Genomic DNA, 17,872 nt, shown 5'->3' on the forward strand with positions numbered 1-17,872 from the left:
GCTCCAATCAGTTCTGAAGAATGGTCACTTGATCCAAAACGTTGACTGTGCTTTGTCTCATTAGATGCTGCCAGAATCGCAGAGTTTCTTCAGCTTTTTCTGTTTTTTATTTCAGGTTACCAGCATCCACAATTGTAATGCTTGAAGTGTGATTTGTATTTTTATATTGTGTGAATTAAGAAGGGAGTGACTAGTTCGACGTTTCAGTTCTGACAGTGGTTCTGGGTCTTGCAAGCGTGTATGCGTGCCACCTCCAGACACATAATCCATTCCCCTCCTTTGTCTGCATTCCGCGGGGACCACTTTCTTCAGTACGCCCTGGACATTCCTTCTCTACTCTTAATATCTCCCCAGATCCCCAAGGTACCTTCCAAAGCAACTGGAGAAAGTATCCACCTGCCTGTCTACTCACTACTCAAGGCCCAGGACACATCTTCTGGGTGAAGTAACAATTTCCCTGCATTTCACTCAATGTAGTTTACTGTATTGACTGGTAATAATGTGGTCTCCACATTAGTGAGGGGGCAAAATGCAGACTGAGTTTTGAAGAACGTCTACATTCTGTTGCAAAAATCAACCTGAGCTTCCAGTTGCCTGTCACATTAACACATCACCATGTTCCCTGGCCAACATCTCTGTCTTGGGCTTGCTGCAGTGTTCCAGTAAAGCTCAGCACAAGCTGAAAGAACGCACCTCATTTTCTGCTTGGGGACCCTGTAGGCTTCAGGACTCCATAAGACCATAAGACATAGGAGTGGAAGTAAGGGAATTCTGCCCATCGAGTCCACTCTGCCATTTAATCATGGCTGATGGGCATTTCAACTCCACTTCCCTGCACTCTCCCCGTAGCCCTTGATTCCTTGTGAGATCAAGAATTTATCGATCTCTGCCTTGAAGGCATTTAACGTCCCGGCCTCCACTGCACTCCATGGCAATGAATTCCACAGGCCCACCACTCTCTGGCTAAAGAAATGTCTCCTCATTTCTGCTTTAAATTTACCCCCTCTAATTCTAAGGCTGTGCCCACGGGTCCTAGTCTCCCTGCCCAATGGAAACAATTTCCCAGCATCCACCCTTTCTAAGCCATACATTATCTTGAATGTTTCTATTAGATCTCCCCTCAACCTTCTAAACTTCAATAAATACAATCCCAGGATCCTTAGTCATTCATCATGCGTTAAACTTACCATTCCAGGGATCATCCGTGTGAATCTCCGCTGGACACGCTCTAGTGCCAGTATGTCCTTCCTGAGGTGTTGGGTCCAAAATTGGACACAGTATTCCAAATGGGGCCTAACTAGAGCTTTATAAAGTCTCAGAAGCACATCACTGCTTTTATATTCCAACCCTCTTGAGATGAACGACAACATTACATTTGCTTTCTTAATCACGGACTTGCAGGAAAGCAAGTTAATTTCGAGAGAATCCTGGACCAACACTCCCAGATCCCTTTGTACTTCTGCTTTATGGTTTTCTCACCATTTAGAAAATGGTCCATGTCTGTATTCTTTTTTGCAAAGTGCAATACCTCACATTTGCTCCCGTTGAATTTCATCAGCCATTTCCTGGACCACTCTCCTAAACTGTCTAAATCTTTCTGCAGCCTCCCCACCTCCTCAGTACTACCTGCCTGTCCACCTATCTTCATATCATCGACAAACTTCGCCAGAATGCCCCCAGTCCCTCCATCCAGATCATTAATATATAAAGTGAACAGCTGCGGCCCCAACACTGAACCCTGCGGGACACAACTTGTCACTAGTTGCCATTCCAAAAAAGAGCTTTTTATCCCAACTCTCTGCCTTCTGTCAGATAGCCAATCCTCAATCCAAGCCAGTAGCTCACCTCGAACACCATGGGCCCTCACCTTACTCAGCAACCTCCCGTGAGGCACCTTATCAAAGGCCTTTTGGAAGTCTAGATAGATAACATACACTGGGTTTCCCTGGTCCAACCTACTTGTTACCTCTTCAAAGAATTCTAACTGGTTTGTCAGGCACGACCTCCCCTTACTAAATCCATGTTGACTTATTCTAATCTGACCCTGCACGTCCAAGAATTTAGAAATCTCATCCTTAACAATGGATTCTAGAATTTTACCAACAACCGAGGTTAGCCTAATCGGCCTATAATTTTCCATCTTTTGCCTTGATCCTTTCTTAAGCAAGGGGTTTACAACAGCAATTTTCCAATCATCTGGGACTTTCCCTGACTCCAGTGACTTTTGAAAGATCACAACCAAAGCCTCCGCCATTTCCTCAGCCACCTCCCTCAGAACTCGAGGATGTAGCCCATCGGGGCCAGGAGATTTATCAATTTTTAGACCAATTTTTATCAATTTAGATTTTTAGATTCAATATCAAGCTCAATAATTTCAAGGTAAGTACCCTCTTCCATGTCCTTTCCCCAACCCCACACACCAGGCCTTGATGTCACATGGGCTCCTTTCACCATTGCCAACCCATTTTCGCCTATGGTCCCAATAATGGCCCCCATCAACAGCTTCTCTCTCTCTCCAGCTCACCATAATCCTTTCGTTTGTTTGCCCAACTGCTGTTCTCTCTCTCTCTCTCTATTCCATCTCTATCTATCATTTAATACTTCCCCTTCCAAGCCTCATCTTCAGTATGTACATCAGCCTACTCCCAGCTACTATCGGTTCTGAAGAAGGGTCACTGAACCCAAAACATTGGCTTCACACATGCTGCTGAGTTTACCCGGTCTTCATTTTGTTTCAATACACAGTTCAGTTCACCTTATAAGTATGCAAACAGTACTAACCTGTATCACAAAATGTTTATCACTTCCATATTAATTTGAAAATATCCATAAAATTAAAATCATAAAAATCCATCTAGTTCACTAATACTGTAGTACGATGATAAGAGGGCTTGGGAGACTGCTACACTAATTCTGGACTACAGGAATACTCAATGCATCAGATCAGAGATGAAGGAGGATGCTTCCTGCTGATTACTTGGGCTGGGGTATGCAATTTTAGTTGAAGAAAGTGTCCAAATTTTGAATTTGTGCAAACCTAATTTAGTTTCTGGTGTGCATGAAAGTGGAGTCTGTCGTTGTAATATTTGAATAGTTTTATTTTCAAGCCTCATTAAAACCACCTTAAAATGAATGTCATTAACTTAACTCAGACAGGCCTGCTGTGCTGGGTGCTTATATAAGTAGTCAACTTAGTGCATCTTAGTACTGCATTGCAACTTACAATGCTGGAGTTGAGCATCTTAAAGAGTGAAGCAGAGGAAGGACATAAGTATGTGGATGCTTTTGCCTAAACAAAGCAGCTGATTACTGAATAGCACTGGTGAGTATTTCTAGCCTTTAAAGTAATTGTTTAGAAATATAAGGTTTTTACAGCACGGAAGGAAGCCCTTCAACCCACAGTGTCAGCACTGGCCATTAGATATCCATCTATTCTAAACCCATTCTCCAGCATGTGACCCAAAGCTTTGTCTCTCGTACAAATCATGCTTTCTGGTCGTAGACCCTCCTGCAAGAGAAAACAATCTTTCCTCATTGAGACATAGAGTCACCGAGTTGTTCAGTAAACATCCATGCTGACCAGGTATCCTAAATTAATATAGTCCAATTTGCCAGCATTTGGCCCATATCTCTCCTTTCTTATTCATGTACCCATCCAGACACCTTTTAAATGTTGTAAAGGTACCAGCATCCACCACCTCCTCTGACAGCTCATTTCCATACATACACCACCTTCTGTGTGAAAAGGTCACCCTTAAGTTCCTTTTAAATCCTTCCTCTCTCACCTTAAATGTATGCCCTCTAGTTTTGGACTCCCCCATCCTGGGAAAAAAAATCCTTGGCTATTCATTCTATCCATGCCCCTCATGATTTCATAACCCTCTATACAGTCACCCCTCAAACTCCAATGCTCCAGGGAAAACAGCCCCAGCCTATTCAGCCTCTCCATATTGTTCAAACTCTACAACCTCTGCATCAACCTCATAAATTGTTCAGCACCTTTTCAAGTTTCACAATATCTTTCCTCTAGCAATGAGACCAGAATCGAATGCAGTATTCCAAAAATGGCCTAACCAATGCCCTATAAAGCTGCAACATGACATCCCAACTTCTACACTCAATGCACTGACTAATAAAGGCAAGTGTACCAAATCATTCTTCACTGCCCTATCTACCTGTGGTTCCACTTTCAAGGAGCTATAAACCTGCCCTCCAAGGTCTCTTTGTCCGACAACACTGCCCAAGACCATACCGTTAAATGTATTAATCCTGCCCTGAACTGCCGTACCAAAATGCAACACCTCACATTTATCTAAATTAAACTCCTTGTGCCACTCCTCAGCCCATAAGCCCATCTGATCGAGGTCCTGAAGTACTCTGAGATAATCTCCTTCACTGTCTACAACAACAATAATTTGTGTCATCTGCAAACTCACTCATCATAACTCCTAACCGCACATTCAAATCATTTATATAAATCCAACCTGTTAAGCCACCTTAGAATAAGGGGTCGCCTCTTATTCTGCTGAACTCCAGCATGTACAGATCCAACCTACTGTTGAGACAATCCGTATTTTTCTTCTATTGTTCCCATTTTTGTTTCAGAACTACGCGTTTTAATTGAGAGCTGAACGTTGAACAACAGCTTCTTTTAAAACAAAATGAAACACAAAAGATTTATGTTAGCTGTTAGGATTTGCCCTGAAAAGTTAATGCGGGTTGATTACTGCTCTAAAGACATTCCAGGCAAAAGAGAACAAAGATCCTCGGGGATTGGTAGCTGTTTGGATGTTGAAATAGTCAATCAAGGGAGGACTGGTGCTCCCAGTGAATTACCGAGCATGTTGAAAAAGGAAAACCAAAGGGTGAACTGGCTTTTGACAGAGCTTTTGAATAGGAAGCAGTGTTGCTTTGGAAGCTACAGGGCAGGGCACCTTTTTTTTTTGTTTTGCCCTCTCTAATGGTTCTTCAGTTAAGGACTTGTTGAAGGGCCTGGGAATTCAGAATTCAATCCTGCATGTCTGTAATACAACCCACTGGATTTCATAATTTTTGGTACTCCTTGTTCAAACAGTAATCAAATTGGCAACTTCTGATTCTTTTATTTCTTAAAAATTTATCTTTTAACTGTGACGATCTATCTACGTGAGTACAAAGGTTGGTAGTCAAAGAAAATTGGGCTTGGATCATAGATATTAATTAAATTGCCTTGTAGTTCATCAGTGTTCTGCTAAGATTCCCTACAGTGTGGAAACAGGCCCTTCAGCCCAACAAGTCCAAACCGCCCCTTGGAGCATCCCACCCAGACCCATCCCCCTATAACCCACACACCCCTGAACACTACAGGCAATTTAGCATGGCCAATCCACCTAGCCTGCGCATCTTTGGGCTGTGGGAGGAAACTGGAGCACCCGGAGGAAACCCATGCAAACACGGGGAGAATGTGCAAACTCCACATAGACAGTCACCTGAGATTGGAATTGAACCCAAGTCCCTGGCACTGTGAAGCTGCAGTGCTAACCACTGAGCTACCGTGCCGCCCCAACATAATTAATCACAAATTGCTAATTTTTGATTAACTCAAGCTTGGTATCCTAAGACTGCTAATTTGTCTGGTGAGGAACAACTGAGCAATTTTGAGGGTCATCAAATGTTTTAATTTTACTGCAAATCTAGTGTTAACGACTATGAATTGGCCTGGCTTGCAATCCCTGTGTCATAACACTACACAACCTCTCCTCATAAAAAAACCCTCCGGACCCTGAATCATGCAAGTAAACCTTCCCTGGACTATCTCCAATACCAGTATGTCTTTCTCAGATAAGGAAACCGAACTGTTCATAGTATTCCAGCTATGGTCTATCTAGTATCTTGTATATTTTTCATTAAGACTTCCCTACTATCACACTCTGTGTGAAATAAAGGGCAACAGTCCATTTGCATTCCCTATGACCTGATGAATTTAAATGTTAGCTTTTTGTGATTCACATGAGGTTTCCAAATTCATCTGTGCTGCATCCTTCTGCAGTCTCTCTCTCCACCTAAAATATATTCAGCTCTTCTATTCTTCCAGCTAAAGTACATTACCTCACATTTTCCCACATTATATTCCATTTGCCATCGTCCCTTCATTTAACCTGTTAATATCCCTTTGCGGACCCTGTGTCATCTTCACCACTTACCTCTTCACCTAGTTTTGTGTCATTCACAAACTTGGTACTTGTACATTCACTTCCACCATCCAAGTCATTAAAATGTATTGCAATTAATTATGACTTGAACATTGATCCTTGCAACATGCAACTAATTGCGGGTTGAGTGTTATGTACTCAAAGAATTCTAATCTTCAGGGATAATTTCACCTTCACGAAGACATGCCATCTCTGCTTTATTATATTATGTACTTCTAAATGCTCTGCTATCATATTCTTTATAGTAGGATCCCAATTACAGGTGCTAACTATAGGCAAGTTAGTTTATCTGAATTTTGTTTCTCTCCAAGACACTAGATACGGAGGATAAAACAGAAGTTGCTGGAAAAGCTCAGCAGGTCTGGCTGCATCTGCGAAGAAAAATCAGAATTAACATTTTGGGTCCAGTCGCGGTCATCAATGAAACGGAAGTTGTCAGCCATTATCAAACAACACCTACACAGCAATAACCTGCCTACTGAAACAAAATTTAGGTTCTGCCCCATCACTGAGCTCCAAAACATATTCGGGCCTTGGTGCAAACACTGACAAAACAGCTGAACTCCAGAGGAGAGGGGAGAGTGACTGTAAACACTTCCTCTAAAATGCACAGCTGTGTCAACATTCGGAGGTCATGTAGAGTTGCATTGTCCCCACATAACACCTGGTCTGTCTTTCAGGGCAGAAGCGGTCATGAGCTTGGAATGAGCTGGCAACGGAGCCTTCATGGGACAAAAAAAGGGGTACATTGGGAACTGTTCTTGACTTCAAGATTGTATCTGACCAACTGTAGCATCAATGAGTCCAAACAAAACTGACATCAGTGAAAAGCAAGGACAAAGTTCTACACTGGTTGTAGTCCAACTATTCACAAAGAATTTGTGGGTGTTGGAGGTTGACACATGAAAGCAGAAGGCACAGCCAAGACATCTAATGAGTATTCTGCATTTGTGTTTACTGAAGAAGAATCTGTCCTATGCCCGCTTGCATGAAGCTCCAACAACACTCCAGAAGCTTGACACCATCCAAGAGAAAGCAACCCACTTGATAGGCACCACATTCACAAACATTGACCCCTTCCGGCATTGATGCTCAGTAGCAGCAAAATGTAACATTGACAAGATACACTGCAGAAATTGACTGCTGCAGCCCTGCAAGTTCCCTTCTAAGCCAGTGTTGTGGATCAAAATCCTGGAACTCCCATCTTGACAACATTGTGGGTGCACCTGTACCAGCTGGACCTCAAAGGTTCAAGATGGCAGCTCACCACCACTTTCTGAAGGGCAACTAGGGATGGATAATAAATACTGGCTTGTCCAACAATGCCCACATCCCATTAATAAATAAAAACTTGTCAAAGTGAACAATGTATTAGGTGGTGCTCACAAACAAGGAAGTTAGGAGTAGGGGTATGACATTCAGCCCATTGAGCCCACTCTACCATTCAACATGATCATGACTAATCTTCTCTCTCAACACCTCACTACAGCTCTCTTCCCATACTCACTGACACCTTTAGCCTCTAGAAATCTACTTCAGAAATCTACTTCATTCTTAAATATATTCAGTGACATCACCTCCACAACCCTCTGTGGTAGAGAATTCTAGAAGATCAACATCCTCAGTGAAGAAATTACACATCTCAGTCGAAATGGCCTACTGCATGTCCCAGGACTGTGACTCTTTGTTCTGGAGCTCCCTGATAGAGGAAATATCATCCTTGCATCCAGTCTGTCCAGCTCTATAGGAATGTTATATGTTTCAACGAGATCGCGCTCATTCTTCTAAACTACAGTAAATATGGATCCAGCCCTCCTCATATGACAAACATGCCATTCCACGAAACTGATGAAAATTTTTTGAACTCCCTCTATGGCAATTGTATCTGTTATTACGTAAAAAGATGAGAATTTCACAATACTACAGGTGTGGTTTTGCAAAGGCCCTTGTACAGCTATAATATGGCCTCCTTGCTCCAAACAAAGAAGAGTAGTATTGCACAATAACAAGCCCTTCGGCCCATCAAGCCTGCACCAACACATGACACCTTTCTAAACTAAAACCTTTTGTCTCTACGCAGTCTGCAACCCACTATTCTCTGCCCATTCGTGTATATGACAAGATGCCTTTTTACATTGTTATTGTATCTGCTTCTATCACCTCGTCTGGCAGCACATCCCCTGTGTAAAAAACTTGCCTCTCGCATATCCTTGAACTTTCCCTTTTTCACCTTAAACCTATGTTCCACAGTAACTGACATTTCTACCCTGGGGAAAGGATGTCAACTATCCATATTCATTTTATTCATGGCTCTCTTAATTTTATAAATTTGTACTCAAATTCTCCTTTTGATTTCCCAATTGCTTGCGGCTATTCTGACAAATGTTTACTTGAAACTTTAAACTCTGCTACTCTACACACTGATGCTGCCAGACCTGTTGAGTTTCACCAGCACTTTCGGTTTGTGTTTCAAATTTAAAGCATGCACATTTTTTTTCCTTTTTATTATGCTTGCTGTACCTGCATGCTTGTTTTCAGTGAATGGTTTACGTGGTCCCATTTTACATCAGGATGGGTTGTAAAATGGTAAATGGGAGACATGAGAAAAACAGGCTAAACTTTAAAGTTGATGAGACAGCAGGACCAGAATGAATGCATCCAGAGATACCGAGGGAAAACTGGCCATAATCTTCAATTCTCAAGATTTACTGTCGTGTGCCAAAAGGTTTGGATAACTGACAGACTTCAGAAATGTTCAAAAATAGTTAAAACCAGCAACTATTATTATTCAGACAGTGCTGCAAAACTTTTAGAAACTGTAAGCCTGGAAAAAATTAACAACCACTTGGAGCAAATATGAATTAAGAAAAAGCAGTACTGCTTTGTTAACAGCAGATCATGTTTAGTAACTGAGATTCTGATTTGAGCTTTCTAAAATCAGATGGTTAGTAAGGGAAATACACACGGTTGGTAATGCTTACATGCTTTGAAAAGGATTTAATAACGCAATAGATGAAAAGCCTAGAACCTACCGCTTGCCAGCAAATTTAATGTCCATGGAATAAAAGGGACAGTGCTAAGTACATAATTGCAAAGTGGTGAACAGTTGTTTTCAGGGCTAAGCAAAGGTATACAGTGGGGTTGTCCATTCATTGTTGACCTGGGCTGTTTTTTTTTGATACAATGAACTTTTTATTAACCAGCATCTGTGGGACCAGTAGTTTGCAGTTGATCAAATATTCTGGATAATCAAGAGGTACACATTACTGCAGTAAACCCTGGTCAAAAGAAGCTTCAAAACATCAACATCCCTCAAAGAAAAATCGATGTAAAAACGTCAATACAGCTCCAAAAATCAATCTAAAAACACATAGTAAGTAACAGAAATATAATGCAGTGGATATACGCATCACTGTAATACTTTATTTACAGCATAAACGCTCATTGTGGTAGGTATATTTGAGGTGTATGGTTTTTGCCATCAAAAGTACCAGTTGATAAGGTGCCAGTTAAAAGTTTGCTGTATATACAATTGGCCAGAGTTGAATATGAAGAGGCCCTACGGCCTACCACCAAAGCTACTCTAAATTTACATTAGTCCCACCTTCCAGCACTAGGCCCTGAGCCTTGAACGTTGTGATATTTCAAGTGCTTGACCTAGCACTCTCAACTCTCAGAGAAAAAAATTCCTCCTCATGTCAGTCTTAAATTCATGCTCCCTAATTACAAGATAATGCCAGGTGTTCCTAGAATCTCCCATGATGGGAAACATCCTCTCAACATTTACTCCCTAAATCCATTAAGAATCAATGTTTCAGTATTCTAAATTCCAATAAGCAGAGTCCCAAACTGTTTAATCTTTGCTCATGAGAAAATCTCTCCATACCAGGGATCATTCTGGTGAACCCTCTCCGAACTGCCTCCAATGAAAATATACTGCCCACAGTTCTCCAGATGTGATCTCACCAGCACCTTGTACAGTTGCAGTAAGACCTCCCTACTCTTATGCTTCAATCCCTTTGAAAAAAGGACCAACATTATCCTGATTACCTGCTGCACCTGTGTGCCATCTTTCTGTGTTTTATCTACAAGTATCCCCAAGTCCCTTTATGTTGCAGCTTTCTATAGTTTTTTCTCCATTCAAATAACAAAAAGAAAGAACATACAACATAACAGCACAGCTCAGGCCCTTCGGCCCTCGATGTTGTGCCGACCTGTCATACTGATCTGAAGCCCATCTAACCTACACTATTCCACATACGTCCATATGCTTATCCAATGACGACTTAAACGTACCTAAAGTTGGCCAATCTACTACCGTGTTTTACAATTTTAAAAACATCAAAGAATCCCTACACTGTCAAAACACACCCTTTGGCCCAACAAGTCCACACCAACCTCAGAGCATCCCACCAAGACCCATTCCCCCATAACCCACCTAATCTTCATACACCCCTGAACACTACATGCAATTTAGCATGGCCAATTAACCTAACCGGCATATCTTTGGACCGGGTAAGGAAACCAGAGTACCCGGAGGAAACCCATACAGACATGGGGAGAATGTGCAAACTCCACACAGACAGTTACCTGAGGGTGGAATCGAACCCCAGTTCCTGGCACGTGAGGCTGCAGTGCTAACCGCTATGCCACCATGCCGCCCTAGTACTGTTCTTTTGTTCTCCCTTCCAAAACGAACAACTGACATTTTCACACAATATACTCCATTTGCCAACATTTTGCCCACAAAGTTAAGCTATCAACATCTCTGTAAACTGTCTGTATCTCTCTTGCAACTTGCCTTTTCATCTATTTTTGTACTGTCTGTAAATGTGGCTGCAGTACATTTGTATCCTTCCTCCAAGTCATTTACAAAATGTATATATAAACATCTGCGGTGCCAGCGCTGATCCCTGTGGCATTGTACTAATTACAAAACCTGCAAAAGAACTCCTTGTTCTACTCATTGTTTCCTACCCATTAGCCCATCCTCTATCCATGATAACATACTACCTCCGACACCATGGATATTTTCTAAGATAACAAGGTGAACAGCTGGATGAACACAGCAGGGCAAGCAGCATCAGAGCAGCAGGAAAGCTGACGTTTCAGGTCTCCTCTATCCATCTTCTATCCACCTCCCCCTCTCTCCCTATTTATTTCAGGATCCCATTTCTGAAGAAGGGTCTAGACTCAAAATGTCATCTTTCCTGCTCCTCTGATGCTGCTTGGCCTGCTGTGTTCATCCAGCTCCACACCTTGTTGTCTCGGATTCTCCAGCATTGGCAGTTCCTTCTACCTCTATGGGCTTTATCTCACAACTTAGCCTTTTGTGAAGTATCTTATCAAAAGCTTTCTGGATGTCCAAATACAACAGACCCTCCATCCTGTCTGCTGAGACTTCCTCACAAGACTTAAAAAAATTAATCACATATGATCACCCTTTCATGAAGCCATGCTGACTCTGCTTAATTGGATTATGATTGTCCAAATGTTCTACTATTACTTTCTTAAGACTTGACTCCAAATAATCTCCAACATCAATGTTAGGCTATTTGGTCAGGAATTAGCCATTTTTTTGCCTCCCTCACTTTTAGAATAGAGTGTCACATGGACATATTTCCCAGAATCGAAGAATGTTTAGAAAATTACATCTAATGCATCCACTATCTTCTGTCCCATTTACAATCCCATTTATATTGTCTTGTTACCTAAAACGTTCTTCCTCAGTGTCAATAATCCTGCCAATCTTCATGTCATCTGAAAACTTACTTACCATCCCCACACTCTCATTTACGTCGTTTATATATAATCACAAACAATAAGGGACCCAGCACCAATTCCTGTGATACACCACTAGACACTCCAGTAATACAGAGTTTCCACCACCACTGTCTCCTGCCACAAAGCCAATTTTGGATCAAACTTGCCAAGTGACCTTGTACCTCATATGTTTTTACCTTCTTCATCCATTTCCCATGCAGAACCTTGTCAAAGGCTTTGCTGAAATCCAAATAAATTACATCAAATGCACATCGTCACTTACAGACCTGGTCACCCCTTGACAAATCCAAACAGATTTCTTAGTATGACCTCCCTCTGTCAAAGCTATCTGCCACTCCCTTGGGACTTCCCCTGCAGTCAGAAGAATTAAAATTTGGATTAGAGCCCCTGCAATTTCCTGACTTGTCTCCAACAGCAACCTGAAAAACAAACTGTCCAGACCTAGGGAAATGTCCACTTTTAAGCCTGCCAAAACCCCCAATACCTCCTCACCCCCTATATCAATTTGCTCAAAAATCTCGCAATCTATCTGCCTCAATTCTGTACCTACATCCTCCTCCAAACAAATAACAGCAGTTGTGAAATGCTTGTTTGACACTCTACCAATTTCCTTCAACTCCATGCACAGATTTACCCCATGGCCTCTTTCTCTTGATATACTTGTAGAATATCTTGCGATCCTCCCTAATCTAGTCTGCTGGTGATTCTTCATGCCTTCTAATAATTGATTGCCCGAGTACCCCCTTTCACTATCTATACACCATTAGGGCCTCCTCTGATTTGCTTCCTTTATACACCTTCTTTTGTAAAAGCATATCTTTTCCTTCTTATACAATCCTGAATATTCGTAAACATCCGAGGTTCTGCAGGTTTGTGGCTCCCACATTTCATCCTAAATGGAATATGTCAGGCTTGTACGTTGCCAATTCCATTTTGAAGGCTCTCCAACCCCACTGTTCTCCTATAAATTTACGCACAAGTACTGACTTCATTAGCAAATGCATGGAGTACTGTGTACCAAAGAAGTAAACCCAAGTGTACCATAAACCTTGGGTGAACCAGGGAATCCATTCCCGACTGAGATGTGCAGCATTCAAGTTGGGTGACTCGAACCAATACAGAAAATTCAGATATGACACCCACAAAGTCATCGAAGAGGCCAATAGGAAGTACTGGACCAAGTTAGGGACTTAGACCTACCAAAGAGACTCCGTCATCTGTGGCAAAGCTTAAACAACATTACAGGATACAAAATGAAACAGTGTAAGATGGTGGGCAGTGATACATCCCTCCCTGACACGCTCAATGCTTTCTATGCTTGGTTTGAACAGAATACCACTGGCACCGCGATGCCAGCCCTGACAGGCCTGGACACAATTGTTCCTTCCGTCACTGCTTCAGAAGTCAGATCAGTCTTCCTGAGAGTCAACCTAAAGAAAGCGACAGATCTGGACGGTGTCCCCAGCTGAGCACTCAGATCCTGTGTGGAACAACTGGCTGGGATATTCACCAACATCTTCAACCTCTCCCTCCTACAAACCGAGGTCCCCACCTGCTTCAAGAAGACCACCATCATCCCTGTACCCAAGAAAACACACATAGTGTGCCTTAATGGCTACCTCCCAATAGCTCTGACTTCAAATATTACGAAGTGCTTCAAGAGGCTGGGCATGGCCCATGTCAACTCCAGTCTCCCAACTTGCCTCAATCTCCTAAGGTTTGCCTACTGACATAACAGATCCACAGATCCATAGAGGATGCCATATTCCTAGCCATGCACTCATCCCTGGAACATCTGAACAACAAAGACACCTGCGTCAGACTCCTGCTCATTGACTATAGCTCTGCCTTCAACATCATTATCCCCTCCAGGCTGATCTCAAAACTGTGAGACCTTGGTCTCGACTCCACTCTCTGCAATTGGGTCTCCAGCTTTCTGACCATTAGGCCACAATCAATGAGGATAGGTAACTGTACCTCCTCCACCACAACACTCAACACTGGAGCACCCCCAAAGATGCATCCTCAGCCCCCTACAGTACTCCCTGTACACCTATGGCTATGCTGTCAAATTCTAAATGAAACCATTTACAATATCGCTGATGACACCACTGTAGTGGGATGGATATCTAACAATAAGTCAAACTACAGAAGGGAGATAGAGGGCTTGGTGACATGATGCAATGAAAACAATCTGTCTCTCGACATTGGCAAAACTAAAGAACTGATCATCGTCTTCATAAAGAGAGGAGGAGAACATGCCCCATCTATTTCAACGGAACCGAGGGTGAGAGAGTGAATAGCATCAATTTCCTTGCAGGGATGATAACCGGTGAACTGCACCATTGAAAGCATTCTGTCTGGGTGTATAACAGCCTGGTACGGCAACTGCTCTGGCCATGACCGTAAGAAACTACAGAAGGTGGTGTGCACAGCCCGGACCATCTTGGAAGCCAACCTTCCATCCACAACTCTATTTACATGGCTTGCTGCTGCAGAAAGGCAGCCAATGAGATGTTAATAGGTTAACATCCCATGAAATTTTATGCTCCTCATTCAGGGGTATGTGAACACTGTCTCAACTTACTGCCCAAATTGGATTGTGTGCAAAATATCTGTAGGGGTGTGAAACATTTGTAAAAACAAATGGCATTAAGCTCTATAATTTTTATGGCTCTACCCACACTGCTGCCTACCCCCGTTTCTGCTGAAATGGCCAGGTCAGTGGCCTTTGATCAAGCCAGGCAGCTGTCACCACTTGAAATCGCATCCTGTCGCTATCATACACTTTGTGACGATCAAAGCTGTATCCTGTTCTCAGCTGTAGTAATTGTTTTATGTATCTGCCAATTCCAAGGGTATAAAAGCAGCGACTGTCCCCTATTTGGAGAGAATTGTTCATGATACTCAGCACTCTGTGCCAGATTGCGTACACCAATCCTCCGCAGCTTGTACTTGCTTAATAATAAAGGACTGTGTTTTTGTAACCAGGTCGGTGTCTTGCTCTTGCATCAAGTCCATGAGGGTCTCTGAAAAACGAACCTCACACGAACATCATCAAAGAGTGTTCATACCACGATAATGACCTCCTACAACCAATTCCATCAGGCAGAAAATACACAAACCTGAACACACTTGCAAGTAAGTTTGGGAACAGCTTCTTTCCAGCCGTTATCAGACTGCTGAATGGACTCTAGCCTCAAATAATGTAACCTGTATGCTAGCCATTATCAGACTGTTGAATACACTCTGGTCTCAAGTAACGAAATCTGTATGCCTCTAAGTCCGTTTGATCTGAACAAAGCTTTTCACCGTATTTCAGTACACACAGCAATAAAAAAAAATCAATCAATCAGCTCGCAGTCTATTTTGGCCACATCCTTGGTTATTTTAATAAAATCTGTCTTCCCCAATCCAAAACCCTTTTTTGTAGACCATCTTTTTCTTTTCCATATGAACTTCAAAAGCATGGAATTGTGGTCACTAAAATGCTCTGCCACTGCCATCTGAAAGATCTGTCTGGCTTCATTTCCCAGAATTAGGTCCAGCACTACACTGTCCCTTGTTGGATCTTCTACATGCTGACATAAAAAAGCTTTACCAGATACATCTTAAGACATTTGTTCCCTCTAAATCCTTTCATTATGACAACCCCAATTAATTAATTCTTAAATTCTATCACTTTCAGGGCACAGTCAGATATGCAGTTGAGCACTCTCTGCTTACTGAACAGGTCTAGCTACAAGAGCTGCCCAGATCAAGTCAGTCTGCTTGTTCAACACCCTATCCACTGACTTTAACATCCACTAAATCCACCAATAACCTACCATGGCTGCTACATGCACCAATTACAGGATGTACTGAAATAATTCACAATAATTTGTTTAGCAATACCTATCAGTTCACGGTTTTGGCTGCCCAGAAAGACAAAAGTCAGCAGGTAAACAGGAGAACCACGATCTCCACATGAACATACATTCAAGGTCAGTCTATCAAAACTCTGGAACTCCCTATGAAACGGAACTGCAGGACCAGCTATACCACATGGAGAACTCAAGATCAAGACGGCAGCCCACCATCAATTTTCTAAAATGAAGCAGGTCTGGCAATAAATGCCAGCGTTCCTTGCCATCAATATACAGGGCTGAAAATTAATTATTAACAGACAACAGCCATATGATGTCTCTGCTCAATATGTAAAATAAGGAAATGTCACAACTATATGGCTATTCTAAATACCTGATAAAATGCTGAAAAAAATTGAAAAATTATTTTGTCAGGTACACACCAAAATTGCCACACGCAAAGTAAATTGCGACAAAAATAAAGTAAAACAAACCAAAATTTAAAGGAACATGTCATGAAAACTCAAGAAAATCATGAAAATGTTGAAGGGAAATCATGAAAATGTTGAAATTAGATGTCCACAGCATAAAACCAAAGTTCTACCTGATGGTCCTGAATTTTTCTCCCCACTACTCGGAACGTGTTGTTGCCTGTGTGGTGGTAAATATGTACTCTACTGAACCCAGTTGCTCCACCAGCTGGTACCCACTTCTTATTGCCATCATCGTACACCATAACAGCAGCCCGCGCCTGGCATATGCTTTGTTCACTGCAGAAACAGAGAAAGAAAAGATTAATTCACTTGTTCAGTAGTTTATCAAACAGTTTAGAAACTGTTTAATTGGGTCATCACATCTGAAAACTTTCTATCTCCAATACCACTACTTGAACTGCTTAATTCCTGAATTTTGTTCTTTTTTGTTCAGGTTGGTTAAAACCAGTCTAATTACATATAATTATTAATTAAACTTTTGACAGCAGCAGCAAAACATTTCAAAAATATTGTTTTGTATACACACTAGCAATGCCTTTGTGTGATCTAATTGTCTACATTCGCAGAGTATTTCAAAAGTTACTTACAGACAAAATATCTTAGGTCAAGAATCGTACAATTGATGTCAGGCAAACTGATTGTAGTGTTGGGAAGTAAACTGATATACAAATTAAATTATCTTGATTTATTATGCACATGAACTCTTGGGTTATAGACCATACCAAACCACTCAGCCATACCAAGGAGATAGCAGAGACCTGAAATTTTATCTTATTTGAGGTCAAGTGTACGGTGCTCTGTTCCAGATGTGATTTGATTGGTCAAACTACTAGGCTTTAAGCAAACACACTTTATTCTCTCACCACAGTTAAAATACAAATAAAAGAAGAATAGGTACAACTTTAACTTTATCAAAATATCAAACAAAATAATATTATTTAGCTATACTCATCAACTGTTCCAATACAGCAGCATCTATAAAGATACCCTTAGTAAAGACAAATTCAGCAAGACAGATTTTTCTTACTTGCTATCTCCTCCAGTCCAGGAGAAAGGAAAAACCAGACACATGAATCTTGCAGCAGAGAGTGCCCTGTATCCAGTAGTTTCAACTCTAGAAACTCCACTTTCAGCAACTTGAAGAAAAAACTAAAATTCTGGGTCTACGTGAGCCTGACTCCATCCACTCATGCTTCTTATGTCTCCTTTAAAAATAACCTAAAGCTACTTACTCTGCTTTCCATGGAGTAGATACCTTGACACCAGGTTTAAAACATCCCTCCCCACCCTGCCTCAAGAGAACCAGGATAGATAAATCCCTCTTAAAAGCATGTTAGTCAAATCAACTTTGAAGTTCCTTCATTCTCAACAAGCCATTGAATGTACACAGTTGCAATCAGTTGATTTTTCAGTTTTTAAACAAATATACTTCCTCGCTGTCACTGGAGACGTAGCAAGCATTCTTGATGTTTTCAGAGAGAAATGTGGGCACTGTGGAGGAAGACAGTGCTTTACTTCCCACTCTCCCTAACCCCTACACTTCACTTTTGATGGTTCA

At 41.7% G+C, this 17,872-nt stretch overlaps 1 protein-coding gene across 2 annotated transcripts in view; it reads right to left on the reverse strand.

The window, feature by feature from the left end:
- enah (ENAH actin regulator) overlaps positions 1–17,872 on the reverse strand; it is a 350,400-nt gene that overhangs the window by 182,400 nt on the left and 150,128 nt on the right. For both annotated transcript variants that reach the window (XM_059645099.1, XM_059645100.1), the window contains exon 2: positions 16,425–16,590. In XM_059645099.1, coding sequence (XP_059501082.1) covers positions 16,425–16,590 — 166 coding nt within the window. The remainder of the gene's footprint in view (positions 1–16,424; positions 16,591–17,872) is intronic.

The sequence above is a fragment of the Stegostoma tigrinum genome, chromosome 4, assembly GCF_030684315.1.
Source record: "Stegostoma tigrinum isolate sSteTig4 chromosome 4, sSteTig4.hap1, whole genome shotgun sequence".
Classification (NCBI taxonomy): Eukaryota; Metazoa; Chordata; class Chondrichthyes; order Orectolobiformes; family Stegostomatidae; genus Stegostoma; species Stegostoma tigrinum.